The sequence below is a fragment of the Oncorhynchus kisutch genome, linkage group LG28, assembly GCF_002021735.2.
Source record: "Oncorhynchus kisutch isolate 150728-3 linkage group LG28, Okis_V2, whole genome shotgun sequence".
Classification (NCBI taxonomy): domain Eukaryota; kingdom Metazoa; phylum Chordata; class Actinopteri; order Salmoniformes; family Salmonidae; genus Oncorhynchus; species Oncorhynchus kisutch.
Window position 1 is genome coordinate 9,709,171 of NC_034201.2, and position 17,193 is coordinate 9,726,363.

A 17,193-nucleotide genomic window follows, 5' to 3' on the forward strand; every position below is an offset into this window, starting at 1 on the left:
GGATTTTTCTTGGGCAGATTATTTCCCTAAACGTTTTTTTGTGTCCACATGCAATGTCCTTGAAATCCCAACTTCTATTTGTTATTAGCCAAGCGGCGAGTAGACAATATACAGAAATGTCTCTTCAACACCCAGGGTCCTGTCATTGAGAGACAGGGGAGAGACACTTCAACATGGGATTGCAACGACTAGCAAGGCCAGTAAAGAGAGCTACTTCCAGAGTCCATAGTAATCCGGGAGCTCTCTTTGTGGAGGTCTCCACTCCCTCAGTGCAGTTAGAATGGAGAACAGAGTACAGTGTGTAGAGCAGCATCACTTGTAGACAAGGCATCTGCTCGTTCAGTTAGGTATGAAAAGGGCATGCAAAGTATTCATCTTGCTAAGAAGCCAAGATGTCAGACGCCAAGCATCACCCATGTTAGCCCAAAGTGCTCAGCCAATCAAGTTGCAGCAATCTGTTGTTTACCCTTGGTCTGATCGCAGGAAGTAGCATGGTGTTGGAAAATGGTGTTTCATAAAGTATGCACATTGTTCCATGTTTTAATCCCACCTTCTTGTCATTAAATCAAGTTTGCAGCCTGAATGGAGAATGTTTTATGTTCGAACCGGTCCACGAGGGATACGAGTATATAACCGGCTGCATACATTCCCTTTGGACGTTAAGATAAAACGACTCAATATCGCCATCTGCCGGCCTATGGGCTACACCAACGGCAATCTCCCATAGCATTGATGGTGTTTTAGAGCTGAATGTACAGTAAGACTGCAATACTGATCAATAGGAAACCTGACTTAATTATATTTCACAAACGCTCTATTACAGTTGGATTCACAATATCTACAAAATTCACAAATTACTATTTTGTGTTGTAATTAAAGTATTTGCCCTTAGTTTAAATATTGTATTCATGTGTCTATTTGTTTCTCTACTGCTTTCTACCCACGATACTGTATAGGCTATATCATATATAACATGTATATAATGTCTTATATTGCATGTGTTAATTAGCATAAATATATTTACTATGTATGTATTCATATATAAATATATTCCATATCCAATTTTATGATGATAAGTGTCCTTCCTGTAGCTATCAACCCCTGGCCCTGCTAGAAGGACAACCCCCAGCTCCAACAGAGATGGAATACTACACAGTATCTTAGTTAGCAACTGAAACACTGATACTAAAGCCTTACAGTTCAATATGACAAACAGCATTTACTGGAGGTTGCAGACTTCCACATGTACAGATTGTCATGCATATGTTTGATACATTGTACATGGTTTGTGTTTTTTTTAACACACTTTCAGAGTAGTCACAATAAAATAGTTCCCATTCTATCCCTGGAAACTCCCTGGAAACCCATGGGAAAAGTCCTGTGCAACGTCATTGCTTTCACAGCAGCTATTATCATCGCCATGTACAGACTGTATGATTTGAGCACAACATATTTTGTCATTTGTATTACACTGGGCTATACTACAATGTATTTTGTAAGAAGTTACTTTTGAGAGCTGTAATATGTATTTTCTAAATACAAAATACTTTTCTATACCATTTCTTTTTTAATAGCGGTTCACAATGTTGTAGCCCCCTCTCCCCCTGAATTAGTATCAGAAGTCTGATGGCACTATGGTGTGATAAGTGCATCTGCTAAATGAACTAAATATAATTGTACATGTGAAAATGGACAATTGCAAAGCATGCTGGGTATTAATGATAATGAGCTCCGCCCGACACAAGGATAATAATAATACCAAGTTGCATTTCCGTTTGACATGTTCATTTTCATAAATACATTTACATTTTGGTCATTTAGCAGACACTCTTATCCAGAGTGACTTACAGTCAGTGTATTCAACTAAGGTAGATAAACAACAACATATCACAGTTATAGCAAGTAAAATGTTTTTGTAATCGTTACTGAGAATGTTATTGCTCTTCGGGCCAGCTACTTGCAAATATATTTCTGTATTTTAAAATACAAAATACATGTATTTTAATTAAATACATAAAAAAATCTAAGTATTTTGTAGTTTATTTTGATACATTGATCTTTATGGTACTTTGAAAATGTATTATGCAATTGTATTTTTATTTTATTTTTGCCCATCCCTGTACACACAAATAAAACCAAATATATAGAATGGGAATGACAACATGGAAACGGGTATCTTAAAAAATATGTTGTCTTTTTCTAAATGGGGCCTCAAACTTGTATCATAATCGCATGGAGAGAAAAAAAACAACACGAACAGGCACAAGGGTCAAAGCTTTCATCAGAAAACATCCATTATTAACTGAAAAGTCAAGAATATTTACTATAGATAGAACATGGTTGAATAAATTAACCAATGAATGCCTTACTATACAAATGAACTGTTATCTATATTAGACTTCAGTCTGAGGTAATGGTGTCCGAATACTATGACAGAGCCTGACCACTGTAAGCCAATACATGACAATGTACATAGAGAATATTTTATAATGCTGCATCAGTCATATTATGATTACGTTTCATCCATGCTTTAGAGATTTTACCCTCGCTGACCATGTCCACCGGTGACCATGGGCTGTACGAGGAGGGAGAGAAGGGGGAGCTTCCGCACACAGGCCCAAACCATATGGACACCAGTGTGCTTGTGTATACGTGTGTGTGTGTGTGTGTGTGTTTGCGTGTGCCAAAAGCTTTATCTTAAAGATGTGGGTATTCAAAAAGGCACACGGCTTCTTTCTCTTTGAGCATACTCAGCCTGTTAAAACAATAAAAGTCACTGGACTGGAAAATGCACAGGCAGGCCCATAGGACACAAAAGCAATTCCAGATGATATTGCGTTGGGTCTGTTGAGATTCAGCGCTAGCAGAAGGGCAGACACTGAGGATTATTAATGATGTTCCAATGGAACTGTACAGGCTGCCCCTGGCTATAAGAGCCCACCATAGCGACAATAAGCCAATGGCTCTCCTTGCTGCATTCTGACACAATTCAGAGTGAATGGTGTGTGTGTGTGTGTGTGTGTGTGTGATGCACCAGGAACTGATCCTCTGTAATGAGCTAACATGAAGGATTCAAACACATCATGTCAGAATGAAGAGAAAACATATCCAAAACACCATCCGGCTATTCTATCAAAGAAGCATATAATCAGGAAACAACAAATGAGCATTTATAGTTTGACTATGTACATACAAATCTAAGAGAATGTTTGTCTTTGACCTATTGAGACTTGCAAATATCAAAATGAAGTCCAAAACAACGATGCAATAACATGTCGTGGATCTCTTGGCCTCCTGCCACCTCAGCCTAATAGTTTGTCGGGGAGACTTTAATTGTGGGTGGTGGACCTGGGGGAGAGGATGGCGCGCGGCTTGCTGTTGATGTACGTGGCCCAATAGACCAGGTTGAAGATGAAGAACAGCACTGGGAAGATGATGCGTGAGATCTTGTCCACTCTGCTGACGCGGTTGTAGGACTTTATGGCTTCAACGTATGAGTCGTCCATTTTAGGGACCTTGTGGCTGTGGTGGTGGTGGTGGTGTGTAGCTCTGGTGGCACTCCTTGAGACGGTGGTTAAACCTGGGTCCTTTACCACGTTGATGGTGTAGGTAGTTCCGACAATGTTGAATGTGTTATTGGCCTTTTTGGAAAGGGAGGCAGATTCTCTTCTCTGTAAAGAGAAGAGAAACTGCGAGAATCAGGGCTGGATCATTAAACCTAACAAAGGCCTTGTTTTCAAAATGGCAACATTACCTCAGACTGTTTTGACTGGGGGTGCAATGATGCTCAAGATGCATGATGGGAACATAACAACATCCATATTTCGCACCATTGGGAGCTAAGCTGAAAGAACTCAAGGCCCTAGTGTAGGGATCGGGGCTGTCGCCCTACCAGCCAGGGTCATAGAACATTACGCATCTACGCTCCAATAAGTGGCAAATCACATGAGACTCCCTGACAAAATATGCATACATCACAGTGAGAATAGGAACACCCCAGGGCATGGCCTACACAGGTCAGAGGTTTATGGGCAATATTATGGTTTAATTTCAGAGAGGCTGGTTATTTTCTGAACCACTGAAAGAAATGGGGCAGAGCAGAGTAGTGGGCAGGGTTTGTCTAGGCTGGTGGCACTGGAGAATTAGAGGTAGGATAAGAGCAGAGCAGGATGAATCAATGCACCTGTAAACAGACCTGACAAACTACCCTCTGAGGACTGGGGCTGTACTGTATATAGGCCATAGATTAGGAATGAAGCCAAGGGGATATACAACAGATGGGCTGGGAACAGTTTTAGGTCTCAAAATCCTACCTCAGGAAATTCTTAGATCATTTTTCATATGTCAGAAATATACCTACAGCTGAGACATTACATTAGTATGGCGAGGCTTGCATCAACAAGGTGTTGATTCATGTATTAATAAGACAAATGGGATATAACAACCAGGGTTCTATGATGTATTTTTGTCTTAATTAAACCACAACATCAAGGAGAACTGGCCAATCCAATTGGATAAGCAGGCCAGTCAGGGGGGCTAACACAGGGGTTAATGGCTTGCTTGCTGGCTGTCTGTCTGTCTGTGATCCTGCCTGGGCTGGGCCAGGGCTCTATTTGCCTGGGCTGGGCCAGGGCTCTGTTTGCCGGGCCGGAGCCAGGGCTCTATTGGCCTGGGCTGGGCCAGGGCTCTATTGGCCTGGGCTGGGCCAGAACTCTGTTTGCCCGGGCTGGGCCAGGGCTCTGTTTCCCCGGGCTGGGCCAGGGCTCTGTTTGCCCGGGCTGGGCCAGGGCTCTGTTTTCCCGGGCTGGGCCAGGGCTCTGTTTGCCAGTGCTGGGCCAGGGCTGGGCCAGGGCTCTGTTTCCCCGGGCTGGGCCAGGGCTCTGTTTGCCAGGGCTGGGCCAGAGCTCTGTTTGCCAGGGCTGGGCCAGAACTCTGTTTGCACGGGCTGGGCCAGGGCTCTGTTTCCCCGGGCTGGGCCAGGGCTCTGTTTGCCCGGGCTGGGCCAGGGCTCTGTTTTCCCGGGCTGGGCCAGGGCTCTGTTTGCCAGTGCTGGGCCAGGGCTGGGCCAGGGCTCTGTTTCCCCGGGCTGGGCCAGGGATCTGTTTGCCAGTGCTGGGCCAGGGTTCTGTTTGCCAGTGCTGGGCCAGGGCTCTGTTTGCCAGTGCTGGGCCAGGGCTCTGTTTGCCTGGGCTGGGCCAGGGCTCTGTCTCCCCGGGCTGGGCCAGGGCTCTGTTTGCCCGGGCTGGGCCAGGGCTCTGTTTGCCAGGGCTGGGCCAGAACTCTGTTTGCCCGGGCTGGGCCAGGGCTCTGTTTCCCCGGGCTGGGCCAGGGATCTGTTTGCCAGTGCTGGGCCAGGGTTCTGTTTGCCAGTGCTGGGCCAGGGCTCTGTTTGCCAGTGCTGGGCCAGGGCTCTGTTTGCCTGGGCTGGGCCAGGGCTCTGTCTCCCCGGGCTGGGCCAGGGCTCTGTTTGCCCGGGCTGGGCCAGGGCTCTGTTTGCCAGGGCTGGGCCAGAACTCTGTTTGCCCGGGCTGGGCCAGGGCTCTGTTTCCCCGGGCTGGGCCAGGGCTCTGTTTCCCCGGGCTGGGCCAGGGCTCTGTTTGCCCGGGCTGGGCCAGGGCTCTGTTTGCCCGGGCTGGGCCAGGGCTCTGTTTTCCCGGGCTGGGCCAGGGCTCTGTTTGCCAGTGCTGGGCCAGGGCTGGGCCAGGGCTCTGTTTCCCCGGGCTGGGCCAGGGCTCTGTTTGCCAGTGCTGGGCCAGGGCTGGGCCAGGGCTCTGTTTCCCCGGGCTGGGCCAGGGATCTGTTTGCCAGTGCTGGGCCAGGGTTCTGTTTGCCAGTGCTGGGCCAGGGCTCTGTTTGCCAGTGCTGGGCCAGGGCTCTGTTTGCCTGGGCTGGGCCAGGGCTCTGTCTCCCCGGGCTGGGCCAGGGCTCTGTTTGCCCGGGCTGGGCCAGGGCTCTGTTTGCCAGGGCTGGGCCAGAACTCTGTTTGCCCGGGCTGGGCCAGGGCTCTGTTTCCCCGGGCTGGGCCAGGGCTCTGTTTCCCCGGGCTGGGCCAGGGCTCTGTTTGCCCGGCCAGGGCCAGGGCTCTGTTTGCCCGGGCTGGGCCAGGGCTCTGTTTTCCCAGGCTGGGCCAGGGCTCTGTTTGCCAGTGCTGGGCCAGGGCTGGGCCAGGGCTCTGTTTCCCCGGGCTGGGCCAGGGCTCTGTTTCCCCGGGCTGGGCCAGGGCTCTGTTTGCCAGTGCTGGGCCAGGGTTCTGTTTGCCAGTGCTGGGCCAGGGCTCTGTTTGCCCGGGCTGGGCCAGGGCTCTGTTTCCCCGGGCTGGGCCAGGGCTCTGTTTGCCCGGGCTGGGCCAGGGCTCTGCCAGGGCTGGGCCAGGGCTCTGTTTGCCAGTGCTGGGCCAGGGCTCTGTTTGCCCGGGCTGGGCCAGGGCTCTGTTTGCCAGGGCTGGGCCAGGGCTCTGTTTGCCCGGGCTGGGCCAGGGCTCTGTTTGCCAGGGCTGGGCCAGAGCTCTGTTTGCCAGGGCTGGGCCAGAGCTCTGTTTGCCAGGGCTGGGCCAGAACTCTGTTTGCCCGGGCTGGGCCAGGGCTCTGTTTCCCCGGGCTGGGCCAGGGCTCTGTTTGCCCGGGCTGGGCCAGGGCTCTGTTTTCCCGGGCTGGGCCAGGGCTCTGTTTTCCCGGGCTGGGCCAGGGCTCTGTTTGCCAGTGCTGGGCCAGGGCTGGGCCAGGGCTCTGTTTCCCCGGGCTGGGCCAGGGCTCTGTTTGCCAGGGCTGGGCCAGAGCTCTGTTTGCCAGGGCTGGGCCAGAACTCTGTTTGCCCGGGCTGGGCCAGGGCTCTGTTTCCCCGGGCTGGGCCAGGGCTCTGTTTGCCCGGGCTGGGCCAGGGCTCTGTTTTCCCGGGCTGGGCCAGGGCTCTGTTTGCCAGTGCTGGGCCAGGGCTGGGCCAGGGCTCTGTTTCCCCGGGCTGGGCCAGGGATCTGTTTGCCAGTGCTGGGCCAGGGTTCTGTTTGCCAGTGCTGGGCCAGGGCTCTGTTTGCCAGTGCTGGGCCAGGGCTCTGTTTGCCTGGGCTGGGCCAGGGCTCTGTCTCCCCGGGCTGGGCCAGGGCTCTGTTTGCCCGGGCTGGGCCAGGGCTCTGTTTGCCAGGGCTGGGCCAGAACTCTGTTTGCCCGGGCTGGGCCAGGGCTCTGTTTCCCCGGGCTGGGCCAGGGCTCTGTTTCCCCGGGCTGGGCCAGGGCTCTGTTTGCCCGGGCTGGGCCAGGGCTCTGTTTGCCCGGGCTGGGCCAGGGCTCTGTTTTCCCGGGCTGGGCCAGGGCTCTGTTTGCCAGTGCTGGGCCAGGGCTGGGCCAGGGCTCTGTTTCCCCGGGCTGGGCCAGGGCTCTGTTTGCCAGGGCTGGGCCAGAGCTCTGTTTGCCAGGGCTGGGCCAGAACTCTGTTTGCCCGGGCTGGGCCAGGGCTCTGTTTCCCCGGGCTGGGCCAGGGCTCTGTTTGCCCGGGCTGGGCCAGGGCTCTGTTTTCCCGGGCTGGGCCAGGGCTCTGTTTGCCAGTGCTGGGCCAGGGCTGGGCCAGGGCTCTGTTTCCCCGGGCTGGGCCAGGGATCTGTTTGCCAGTGCTGGGCCAGGGTTCTGTTTGCCAGTGCTGGGCCAGGGCTCTGTTTGCCAGTGCTGGGCCAGGGCTCTGTTTGCCTGGGCTGGGCCAGGGCTCTGTCTCCCCGGGCTGGGCCAGGGCTCTGTTTGCCCGGGCTGGGCCAGGGCTCTGTTTGCCAGGGCTGGGCCAGAACTCTGTTTGCCCGGGCTGGGCCAGGGCTCTGTTTCCCCGGGCTGGGCCAGGGCTCTGTTTCCCCGGGCTGGGCCAGGGCTCTGTTTGCCCGGGCTGGGCCAGGGCTCTGTTTGCCCGGGCTGGGCCAGGGCTCTGTTTTCCCGGGCTGGGCCAGGGCTCTGTTTGCCAGTGCTGGGCCAGGGCTGGGCCAGGGCTCTGTTTCCCCGGGCTGGGCCAGGGCTCTGTTTGCCAGTGCTGGGCCAGGGTTCTGTTTGCCAGTGCTGGGCCAGGGCTCTGTTTGCCCGGGCTGGGCCAGGGCTCTGTCTCCCCGGGCTGGGCCAGGGCTCTGTTTCCCCGGGCTGGGCCAGGGCTCTGTTTGCCCGGGCTGGGCCAGGGCTCTGCCAGGGCTGGGCCAGGGCTCTGTTTGCCAGTGCTGGGCCAGGGCTCTGTTTGCCCGGGCTGGGCCAGGGCTCTGTTTGCCAGGGCTGGGCCAGGGCTCTGTTTGCCCGGGCTGGGACAGGGCTCTGTTTGCCCGGGCTGGGCCAGGGCTCTGTTTGCCAGTGCTGGGCCAGGGCTCTGTTTGCCAGTGCTGGGCCAGGGCTCTGTTTGCCCAGGCTGGGCCAGGGCTCTGTTTGCCAGTGCTGGGCCAGGGCTCTGTTTGCCCAGGCTGGGCCAGGGCTCTGTTTGCTCAGGCTGGGCCAGGGCTCTGTTTGCCCAGGCTGGGCATACCCTCTGGCTCTATCTCATGCCAATATCAGTGGAGAGGGAGTCTTTTAGTGGTGACGACTGCTGCCCCCTGGACGCCCTGAGGCTTTCACAGGGTATTGATTCCTCCTGATCCAACAACACCCCGGGCCCCTTATATCACAGCTTAGATCAGCATGAGTAAGGGATAACTATTAACAAGCGTCTCATGACCTTTACCACAGCTACCTAAGCTCATTTATCCCTGGCATCAGGTCTGCTCTCAGCCTACCACCCTGACATACAAGGCCCTGCTAGTACACACCTGCTAATCAGCTTAGTGGCGAGGGACTCCACAATATCATTTTGAGTTACGTAGTCTGAGATACAAGCAGAGGCAACCATAGTATGGGGCTTTGTTTAGAAAGTCATGTTCTTCAAAACATTGTGTGCCACTATACACAAGAGTACACCAAAATTGCTTGAGGGCAGACAAACTTTGTGTGATTATATTAATGCTTTCGACTAGCTTGGGGCATGAAGACTCCTTAGTGTGTTTGTGTGTGTGTGTATATGAGTGCCCCTTGGCCCTGAGTGGGGAGTGTCGGGAGACATTGCCTGTGCATTTGTGTGTGTATGTGAGTGTGTGAGGTTGTTTGTGTACCAGGCTGAAAGTGTCTTGATGTGAGTGTATGCAGGGGTAACAGAGTCGGTTGGGTCTTACAGTGTCTCTCTGTGTCTGTGTTCGGAGAGCAGGTGCCTTATTATGGGTTATGGCTAAGAGTACCAATACATGTCTCTGTGCTCTGTGTGTGTACTGTACGTGTCTGTACGTGCAGCCTTTGTGCTTGGGTGTGACAGCAAATCTTGGGGCTATAAGTGTGTCCCTGTGTGTGTGTGACAAATGTTTTTGGAGTTAGAGTAGACGTGTGTGCATGGACATGGCTTGGGGAAAAAGTGTCTATCTGTGTGTGTCCGTGTTTGCATGTGCGTGTGTGAGAGTACAGTATACCGTAGGTGTATGTATATGTGTCTGTATTTGTGTGTATCCGCGCAGGTGGACTGGCTTGCTGGGAACGATGACAGCTGTAGAGGTGGCTAGTCCCCACATAGACCTGACTGCAGCACAGCCTCATCACTGCAGTGTGTGTTACAGTCTGTCTGTCAGCCAGCATTAATTAAACATGCTTTCAAATCCCTAATCAAGGTCAGCTCTGCTTCTCCCCTGCGCTAATGCCCAAAATGTTATCATGTCATGGAAATCCAACCCAATATATGTTTTGTAATTCAATGAGTCAATAATCACAGAAAGCTGACTAACTTGTCTGTGCCTGTACCCGTGACTATCACGCCCTGGGTCTCCAGTGGCGAGGAGAAGAGAGGAGAGAGAAACCTCATTAGGTTGCATGAATGGTGCTGCTGCTACTGCCGACCAGGCCCACATGTCTGGCATGTCTAACAGGACACATCGGACTAAAAAGGGCAACATTGAGAGTCAGAGGAGCTCCACAGCCACTGAGGTAAATGACCTAACATCGACCCTCCTCTGGCTCCTCACTCCCCACTTCAACTGAGACACAGCCTCTCACAGCCTCTCAGAGGCTCTCCTCAGGGCCCCATGCCAATAGGGTCACCATCTGGCCCCATCAGGAGAAGGCTGCAGCAACAGCCTCTGATGAACAGGGGTGCTACTCCCAACAGGACACTCAGCCAAGAGTCCTTCCACTCTCTCTGAGGAACGGCCTTTTGATTACACTCACTTCATACACACATCTTCCCCTGTGAAGCTCTTAAACGAGGATCAAGAATAGAGTTTCATCCAGCAGCTCTCCTGAAGCTTTTATTAGTGAGGGATTGTGATGGGTGTGCTATTGCTCCCCGTGTGACCCCTACCCTCACGTATCCATCACCACAAACTGCCTGCTCAGCACAGCCCAGAGAACACAGGACAGACATCCTGCTGCTGCTGCCTTTAAGACAAAGCAACAAAGACAAATCTTCCTCCACTTACTGCATTGTAATTCACATAACCATCTGTCGCTCAGTGACTACAGAAAGGTTTCATGTCAGCAATACACCATGGTGTCTATCATCCAGTCAACTTACAAAGAACTTAAGAGTGTTTAACTGATGGCTGTGAGTCCTTCATACTCTGCATATTATAAAATGGATTTGTGACACTGTAAACGTCTGTTGCAGTGACTGAAAGGCTGAGATATTTCTACTAATATTGACTTGGGTTGACAGAAGCACATGTCAATCGAGTCTCAGATATTCCACTTTAAAAACTTCCCAGGAGTTCACCACTTACTTTTAAAGGGATATTTCGGGATTTTGGCAAGAGTCAGATGAACAAATGGATACCATTTTCGTGTCTCTGCATCCAGTATGAACGAAGTTAGAGGTCGTTTCAGGAGCCAATACTATCTAACATTAGCGCAATGACAGGAAGGCTTTGGTATCTACTAGCATGCTAGTAGTTACCAGAGTTCCAGTCATTGCACTAACGGCAGTTAGCAATTGGGCTACGCTAGTTCTCAACTTCCTTGAAACTGCTCACAGAGACAAAAAAATGGGGAAGTAGATAAAGGGCTTTATTGCCAAAATCCCGAAATATCCCTTTAATATCCTAACAGCTGTTCACATGAAACACATCACCTGATTGCACCCAAACTTTCCTAACATTTCTAGCATCAAAATGCCTACTAGCATTTTTGCAGACCCTGAGTGTCAAAATCACAATGTTTAATGAGATCCTCATATAACCCCATGCCTTAATTATCACTATCTCGCACTGTCTCTCACTGTCTCTCTCAGTGTGTCTGTGTGTGTGAGGTACACTGGGGTTTATGTGCCGTACGTGTCTCTGTGTATGAGATACAGTGTGTCTATGTATGATACACACTGTTTTAATTTGTACAGTGCATTCAGAAAGTATTCAGACCCCAATACTTTTCCAAAATGTTGTTACCTTACAGCCATATTCTAAAATGGATGAAATGTTTTTTTCTTCTTCTCATCAATCCACACACAATACCCCATAGAATTTTTTGCAAATGTATAAAAAAAATCTAAGTATTCAGACCCTTTACTCAGTACTTTGTTGAAGCACCTTTGGCAGTGATTACAGCCTCGAGTCATCTTGGGTATGACGCTACAAGCTTGGTACACCTGTATTTGGAGAGTTTCTCTCATGTCAGTTTGGATGGGGAGCGCCGCTGCACAGCTATTTTCAGGTCTCTCCAGAGATGTTCAATCGGGTTCAAGTCCGGGCTCTGGCTGGTCCAATCATAGAATTTTAGAGACTTGTCCCAAAGCCACTCCTGGTTTGTCTTGGCTGTGTGCTTAGGGTTGTTGTCCTGTTGGAAGGTGAACCTTCGCCCCAGTCTGAGGTCCTGTGTGCCCTGGAGCAGGTTTTCATCAAGGATCTCTCTGTACTTTGCTCCGTTCATATTTTCCTCGATCCTGACTAGTCTCTCAGTCCATGTCGCTGAAAAACATCCCCACAGCATGATGCTGCCACCACCATGAGTCAATGTAGTGATGGTGTCAGGTTTCCTCCAGACGTGATGCTTGGCATTCAGGCCAAAGAGTTCAATCTTAGTTTCATCAGACCAGAGAATCTTGTTTCTCATGATCTGAGAGTCCTTTAGGTACCTTGGCAAACTCCAAGCAGGCTGTCATGTGCCTTTCAATGAGGAGTGGCTTCCTTCTGGCCACTCTACCATAAAGGCCTGATTAGTGGAGTGCTGCAAAGATGGTTTTCCTTCTGGAAGGTTCTCCCATCTCCACAGAGGACCTCTGTCAGAGTGACCAATGGGTTCTTGGTCACCTCCCTGACCAAGGCCCTTTTCCCCCAATTGCTCAGTTTGGCCAAGCCGCAAGCTCTAGGAGAGAGTCTTGGTGGTTTCAAACTTCTTCCTTTTAAGAATGATGGAGGCCACTGTGTTCTTAGGGACCTTCAATGCTGCAGACATTTTTTGGGACCATTCCCTAGATCTGTGCATCGACACAATCCTGATTCTGAGCTCTACGAACAATTCCTTCCACCTCATGGCTTGTTTTTTTCTCTAGCATGCACGGTCAACTGTGGGACCTTATATAGACAGGTGTGTGTCTTTCCAAATCATTTCCAATCAATTGAATTTACCACAGGTGGACTCCAATCGAGTTGTGGACTCCAATCAAGCATGATCAATGGAAACAGGATGCACCTGAGCAACATTTTGAGTCTCATAGCAAAAGGTCTGAATACTTATGTGAAAATGTTTGCACATAATTTTTTTCTAAAAACCTGTCCATTTTACAAAAAGGCTGTAATGTAACGAAATGTTGAAAAAGTGAAAGGGTCTGAATACTTTCCGAATGCACTGTATGTGTGTGATATACAATGTTTTTTCTGTGCTCAGGATACCTGCTCTGGCAGTTGTCCTCCCCCACCCCTGCTGCACAAGGAGAGTGTTGTGTCCAGGAACAGAGATCCTCCTCTGTGGGGTTGTTAATGAATAAATAAAGTATCTCTTTACAGATTACCCAGGGCTGCAATCGCCAGGAGGCTGGGATAGAACCTTCTTTCAGTGTTTCTCCTCATTCCCACTACAAAACAATATGAGAGCTCTGACCAGCTTCCCTCACCGTATCTCTGAGCAATTAGCTCTGAATACGCTCATTTTTCAGGAGGTTATCAGTAGAGGATAGATAGAGAGCATATAATCTAGAATGAGCAAAATGCCACTCCACTCTAGAGAGGGAGAGAGTGAGAGAGAGAACAACCAGAGGAGCGAGCCAAGCAGGAGACAAATACACTATCTAGCAGATTAATGAGGATGGAGACAGTTGTGATTAGCTACTTCTCCACAACAACAGCAAAGCACACAAAGAGGGAGCAGGGCTTTTACGGGATGTGTGAGCAGTTACATTATCCTGTCTTAACCTTTGAAGTACTGAAACTACCTCCATGTACTGTAGGTATACCATAGCTACAGAACTCACCCTCATCTCCTGGGCCTCCTTCTTGCCGTCCCATGCCCAGCTGCGCTTGGTGAAGTAGTTAACTGTGGCAAACTCTATCAGGGCGGAGAAAACAAAGGCATAGCATACTGCCATGAACCAGTCCATAGCTGTAGCATAGGCCACCTTGGGCAGGGAGTTCCTGGCACTGATACTCAGGGTTGTCATGGTCAGAACTGTTGTGACCCCTGGGGACAGAAAATAAGAGAAGCAAAAGGAAAAGGAGAGTGTATTAATTGACAAACATACTTTGTACACACACACACACAGTACACACAGACCCAATTGGGCTGAACAACAGTAAACATAACTGTGTGTCATGGAAAGAAAAAACATCATCCTTGAACATTCAGTACATGGTGTCACATGATGTCCTGACATACTTCAGAAAGTATTCATACCCCTTGACTTATCTCATTTTTGTTGTAATAGCTGAATCCACTAATTTGAAGGGGTGTCCACATACTTTTGAATATATAGTGTATATTTAAAAGCAAGGGCAATGCATGGGGAAGGGAGGAAAGATGGTTTTGGGAGAGTGGCTTGTACACCTCTCCAGGTCTCGCACGCACTGTGAAATTTGGTGGAGGATCTGTGATGACACCCCCCACGGTGCTTCAGCGAGGCTGGAATCAGGCAGATTTGTCTTTGTGAAGGATGCATGAATCAAGCCACGTACAAGGTTGTCCTGGAAGAAAACTTGCTTCCTTCTGCTCTGACAATGTTCCCCAACTCTGAGGAGTGTTTTTCCCAGCAGGACAATGCTCCATACCACACAGCCAGGTCAATTAAGGTGTAGATGGAGGACCACCAGATCAAGACTCTGTCATGGTCAGCTCAATTTCCAGACCTGAACCCCATTGAAAACCTCTGGAATGTGATCAAGAGGAAGATGGATGGTCACAAGCCATCAAACAAAGCAGAGCTGCTTGAATTTTTGCTCAGGAGTGGCATAAAGTCACCCAACATCAATGTGAAAGACTGGTGGAGAGCATGCCAAGATGCATGAAAGCTGTGATTGAAAATCAGGGTTATTCCAACAAATATTGATTTCTGAACTCTTCCCAAATTTAAAACATGAGTATTGTATTTTTTTTATGAATATGAACTTTTGTATTATTATCTTTGCATTATTCAAGGTCTGACAACACTGCATCTTTTTGGTTATTTTGACCAGTGATCATTTTCTGCAAATAAATGCTCTAAATGACAATATTTTGATTTGGAATTTGGGAGAAATGTTGTTACCCGAACACATACTTATAAGTAGTAAAACCAGAGAAACTCATTATTTTGCATTTTTTCCAGAGCTGTATATATGTATTTTTACATTTTTATAAAAGTACAGAAACAGAGTTTCAAACTGTTATATCATACACTACAGTTTGGGTGGAAGTTATGATGCTTTGAAAGTTGATAAACGTGTTTTCCCACTTAGGAGACAAGTAGGATTGTCCTCCAGAAAGTAGTCTTGAACTTTCTCCCACTGAGCTTTGTCGATAACACCAGCTAAATTCAGGGCTGTAGCAACATTTTTACAGTTCTCCATAGGTATATCCATAATAAAAACCTGATTGTAAAAATGTTTTTATTCCCAATTCAGATAGCAGAGTTAGTGTTTCAGATGCAGCTACAATTTAACCTCTCCATCCCTGGCTCCAGAGCTGCCTAACATCTGTCCATGCCCTCTACTACACCGCCTCCCTAAGTCTCACAGAGCCGCAGATTGGAGTCGCCCCACAGGAGAGCTCCGCTGAGCTTGTCTGACGATACACTGTAATCCCTGTATTGATACAGCGCAGGCAGCTAGGCAGTCCCCTGCCATCTGTCTGCAGAAACATGGAGCAGCCACTTCATAGGGGGAAAAGGAGCCATGGGTGGATGGGAGAGAGAAGGGACTGCTCTGGAACAGATGCAGCAGCCTGGCAGAGTGGTGCTGCACTTGATATGGAAACCCTGCTGGCTGATCACCTCATGGAAATGTGAGGAGCGCACACTGTGACCTGCAGCTGGAAAGGGATGCCAACTACCACCATGATGGTGGGTAAGGGAGAAGCCAATCGGAAGCTGTAGGCGTTAAGTAATTGGACGGACCTCCTCCATTGACCACATCCATTGTGTTGGAGGCTGTATTGACCACCTCCATCATGTCTGACAGTGTGACACAGCCATCATATCCACAATGAGATTTAATTGAACTTTCCTGGCATTGTTTGACACTTAAAAGCTTTGAGGAAAAATCCCCTGCCACCACGGATGTCATTACACAGGCAATCAAAATGTTGAAACAGAAACACTGAGACCAAGACACTGATTAGATTTGTCCATCTAGACCAGCAGCTAGAAGACATAGCACAGAAACATTCCACATGTGGCTGTGCAATACTCGTACTGTTTGTCAGGCCCAATGTAGATTTGAATTACAATACAGGAAAAGATTTTAGAGGATAAATCAATTGCTGTGTGAAATGTGAATCTTTTATAGGTCATTGTGCCCACTGGCCTTTGTATTCTACGTCTCCGGGAATTTAAAGAACGAAATGAGAGGAGAGCAGAGAATGGGTGTCCATCAAAGACGATATAAGCAATCATTCCACTTCAGCTGTTCCCACTTGCCGCATCTGTTAGAAGAAAATATAGGCTCGGAAAATGGACATTGCGCAGTTGAAGAGGTCAACTCATTTCCCCACCTCCTAAATAAGAAACGTGAACTTACGGTCTTACTGTTGATTTATGCAGAAGATATAACTAGCCCCATTACTATGTTTGTTAGGTGACTACATTTAAAAACTGTTATAAATCGGTAGGATTGAGACTGCCCTGAATTGCTTATACTTAATGTGCATCGTCAATGAGTAAAATCTGGCATCATTTAATAGTAGTCAGTGCTAAAGTTGAAGAAAATTGAAGACAATTGGCAAATCCAATCTCCCCATATTAAAAAAAGATCAGGCAATTAAAAAATATCAATGGATGAATGTCCATCGTCACTGGAGATTGTATTGTGTCCACTGTGTAATACGTAGTCTCACACCATAAATCATACATTACACTTGGGTGAAGGAGAAAATTACAAACGGGATTTTCCACCAAAAATATCAGGTCATTTCAGCCAGATCCTCCAACCAGGCCACCCGCTAGGGAACAAATTATTGATTAAATATCATCTTTCGAACAGTGCCCGGGAGCCGCTCATACTCATAAATGTAGGTTGGAGAATTGGCTGCTCTTCATACGAGACAAGTCACCAGTTTTTCCTAAAACATTTAGACAGTTTTAAAGCCCTGTGGATGGCTCAGAGAGCAGGAGGTTATCAGAGGCTGGTTGTGAAAAGCAGTCAAAGTGACTGTCCAGTCAGGGAGGATAGTCTCAATCTGAAACCTCCTCCCAGCTAACAGCAGGACCCCTGTTTACCTGGACCAGTCCTATGCCCTGAGGCCATTCTCACTTTCATTAACTCCACACCTGTCCTTTAAACAATTTTGTGCCTTTGTGCACTTCCATTACAAGTGAGAGTTTGCTCATATTGAGTAGACAACAAACACACATACTGCTGTGTTTGGGGAATGATTCCCAATGACCTTGGCCCTTGTTTCAACTGAACCTCCATTAGAAAACACATGAGATGTTGTTCTTGAAAGGGTTGACAGACTAACAGCTTCTTACTGTGCCTTTTCTTGGCAATGAAAGGCCTTTGTTTTACAAGGACGTCAGTCATAGAGCTGAGGTGAAGGCCCCTCCTTCATGAGA

General features: G+C 49.0%; 1 protein-coding gene across 1 annotated transcript in view; it reads right to left on the bottom strand.

The window, feature by feature from the left end:
* Positions 1 to 1,199: 1,199 nt before the first annotated feature.
* The window catches only part of LOC109873138 (gamma-aminobutyric acid receptor subunit alpha-3-like), a 160,485-nt gene continuing 144,491 nt past the window's right edge, over positions 1,200 to 17,193 (bottom strand). Inside the window, exons 9-10 of the mRNA XM_031808572.1 lie at positions 13,426 to 13,631; positions 1,200 to 3,671 (exon numbers count right to left, since the gene is read on the bottom strand). Coding sequence (XP_031664432.1) covers positions 3,330 to 3,671; positions 13,426 to 13,631 — 548 coding nt within the window. The 3' untranslated portion in view covers positions 1,200 to 3,329. The remainder of the gene's footprint in view (positions 3,672 to 13,425; positions 13,632 to 17,193) is intronic.